We start from the raw sequence: 3,102 nt of genomic DNA on the forward strand, positions 1-3,102 counted from the left end.
CCCCCGCGGTGCCGGTGGATGGGGGGGGGGGCCCCCAGCCACTCCCCCATCCCAGCTGGTTTGTGCCCCGCTCGCTCCCACCACCCACACCCCGATACTTGAGCGTGCAGCCGCTTCAAAATGGGGGAATAGGGCTAGAAAAAGAGAATGGAGAGAAGGGAAGGAAAAAACCCTGCGCCCGTCTCCAGGGGGAGTTTCTGCTCCCTAAAATGGCTGCCTGGAGGGAGCCTGGGGTGCGGGCACGGGGGGGCTGGTGGCGGTGAGCGGCATCAGGGCAGGATGCCATGGCGCTGCCAGCGTGGTGCCAGGCTGGCACGGGATGGCTGGAGGGGATGGCGGCAGCTGGTTAGGGAGACAAAATGGCTGATTTGGCATCGGCCTTAAGCAGTCCCGGGGGGTGTGGGCACAAGGGGGTGTCAGGCTGGAAGGTGGCACAGTCCCACCGCCCCCATGGATAACCTGCCTGGTGGGCAGCACACAGGGGTGTCAGGGTGGAGGGTGGCATGGGGCCCACATGGATAACTTGTCCAGCCAGTCTGGGAGCCACATGTGAGTGCAAGGGACTTGAAGGGAGAAAAAGGAGGAGAAAAGCAGGGAGAAAGGGAAAAATCCCGAGGCGGGCACATGGGCTGGCAGTTGCAGCTGCGTGGTTTTGTTGGTGTTTTTGGATTGTCTCAGCCCTTTCCTGACATCTGCCAAGGCTGCCAGAGAGAAATGCCGGAGGCCAAGGGGTGGGAGGAGGAGGAGGAGAATGAAGAAACGGGGGGAAGAAGGAGTATGGGGGAGAAATGCATGGCAAAAGTTATGGAGGGGCTTTGGGAGCAGCCAGGTGACGAAGGATGCTCCTGCCTGCAGGGTCTGGGCTGTGCCATGCCGTGCCAGGGCTGCTGAGCTCAGCGTCTGAGCCAGGATATTTTTAGCCAAGAGGGAGCAGGGTTGGACAGGGCTCCGGGGGTCAGAGCAGGTGCTCTCCCAAGCCCTTGTGCCCTGCAGGGGCTGGGCAGAGGCAGAACAAGGTGCCACAGGTTGTGCCATGCTGCTGTGACACTGCCTGGTGGGGCAGCACTGGGTCACGGCTGTGGCTGCAGAGAGGAGAGGAGGCAGGGCCAGGGCCAGGGGACCATCACCCAGCCCTGCCCTGGGGTTCCCCTCCTGCAGGGAGCACTGCCCAGACCCTGCGTGTGGGGCTGTCCCTGCTCCTGTCGCTGGCAGGGAGGGCAAGGGGGGGCTGGTTGGTGACTGTTCCTCAGTGGCTGGGGACATGGCAGCTTGGTGGTGGCCCTGCTGTGTGGTGAGAGCTGCTGCCCAGCCCGTGCCTCAGTTTCCCCCAGCAGGGCAATGGGAGGGCAGTGAGCTGGTGGCACCCCTGGCTCACACTGGCCTGGAGGCTGCCCCTGGCACGGGGGGCTCACCCTGGGCTTTGCCTCTTGCAGATGCAGAGCAGAGCAGCAGCCCCCGGACAGGCATTGGCTCGGACCAGGAGGACAGCAAACCCATCACGCTGGGTGAGTGCAGAGGGCAGGGCTTGGGCCAAGGACAAGGGACACCCCAGACTGTCCCCAGGGTCCCTGCCATGGTGGGGGAGGGGGGCCTATGACATATGGTCAAGCTACCAGCCACTGCCAGCCACTGCCTGGCCCCTGCAATGAGCTGGGCATAGCCTTAGCCTTGTCCTACACCCAGCAGAGTCCTACAGAGGCCACAGCCCTTGGGGACAGCAGCTGCCCTGGAGCTCCCATGGTGGGGGTGAAGCCTCAAGCCCTGCCAGCACTCAGCCACAGGGAAACTGAGGCACCGAGCAGGTCCAGGGCATCTTCAGCAGACAGAACCAATTGGGATGGTCTCTTGCTGGATCAGGGAGTGGAGTGGAAGCTAAGGAGGGGGACAGATGGGATTTGGGGTGCCCTCAAGCATCGCCACAAGGCAGTGCAGGGTGGGAGGGGTGGTCCTGTTGCCCCCTCAGCACGCCCTCCTCTCTCCCACACAGATTCAACAGACTTCCAGGAAAGCTTCGTCACCTCGGGGGTGTTCAGTGTCACCGAGCTCATCCAGGTGTCCCGAAGTGAGTGTGACTGTGATGCCACAGCCCAACCCTCGGCTGCCTGGGCACAGCAGCATCCCAACAGCCCCCCCAGCCCACAGTGGGCTGGGGCTCCCCTTCCCACCGAGCCCCAGTGACCCCCCTCTCTCCCTGCAGCGCCGGTGGTGACGGGCACAGGGCCAAACTTCTCCCTGGGGGAGCTGCAGGGCCACCTGGCCTATGACCTGAACCCCTCCAGCACCGGCATGAGGAGGACACTGCCCAGCACCTCCTCCAGCGGGTAGGTGCCACCAGGGCTGTGCCACCGCAGGGTGGTGCCAGGGCCAGCCCCAGCACGGCTGTGGGGAGGGCAAGGGGCAGCCAGGTCCTGCCATGGGCTGGCACTGACCCATGACAAGCTGGGAGAGCTGGGGGTGTTCAGCCTGGAGAAAAGAAAACTCCAGAGAGAGCTCAGAGCTCAACCTGTGCACAGCAAGGGATGGAGTGCCAGGACAAGGGGGAATGGCTTCCCACTGCCAGAGGGCAGGGCTAGATGGGTTCACTTCCCTGTGAGGGTGGGCAGGCCCTGGCACAGGGTGCCCAGAGCAGCTGGGGCTGCCCCTGGATCCCTGGCAGTGTCCCAGGTCAGATTGGACGGGGCTTGGAGCAGCCTGGGATAGTGGAAGGTGTCCCTGCTCATGGCAGGAGTGGAATGGGATGAGCTTTAAGGTTCTTTCCAACTCAAACCACTCCATGATTCTGTGACCCTTCCCTGTCCCCAGGAGCAAACGGCACAAGTCGGGGTCCATGGAGGATGACATTGACACCAGCCCTGGGGGCGAGTACTACACCTCCTCCAGCTCCCCCACCAGCAGCAGCCGCAACTGGACAGAAGACATGGAAGGGGGTAGGTGCCAGCTCCTTACCAGTGCCCTTCCCGTGCCCTGGGGCCCTCATCCTGCTCCCAGCATTCTGCAAACCACTGCCAGAACCCCGTGTGACCATCTGGGCCTTGTCTGTGCCCCAGTGTCCCTATGGGCCTTAAGGTCAGGACACACTGGCCATGGGAGCTGCAGTGCCAC

At 63.4% G+C, this 3,102-nt stretch overlaps 1 protein-coding gene across 1 annotated transcript in view; it reads left to right on the top strand.

The window, feature by feature from the left end:
* The window catches only part of NFIC (nuclear factor I C), a 32,423-nt gene that overhangs the window by 26,597 nt on the left and 2,724 nt on the right, over nt 1-3,102 (top strand). Inside the window, exons 3-6 of the mRNA XM_031062201.1 lie at nt 1,434-1,505; nt 1,988-2,062; nt 2,198-2,321; nt 2,803-2,927. Of these exons, the coding sequence (XP_030918061.1) occupies nt 1,434-1,505; nt 1,988-2,062; nt 2,198-2,321; nt 2,803-2,927 (396 nt within the window). The remainder of the gene's footprint in view (nt 1-1,433; nt 1,506-1,987; nt 2,063-2,197; nt 2,322-2,802; nt 2,928-3,102) is intronic.

Source organism: Geospiza fortis, unplaced genomic scaffold (genome assembly GCF_000277835.1).
Source record: "Geospiza fortis unplaced genomic scaffold, GeoFor_1.0 scaffold254, whole genome shotgun sequence".
NCBI lineage: Eukaryota > Metazoa > Chordata > Aves > Passeriformes > Thraupidae > Geospiza > Geospiza fortis.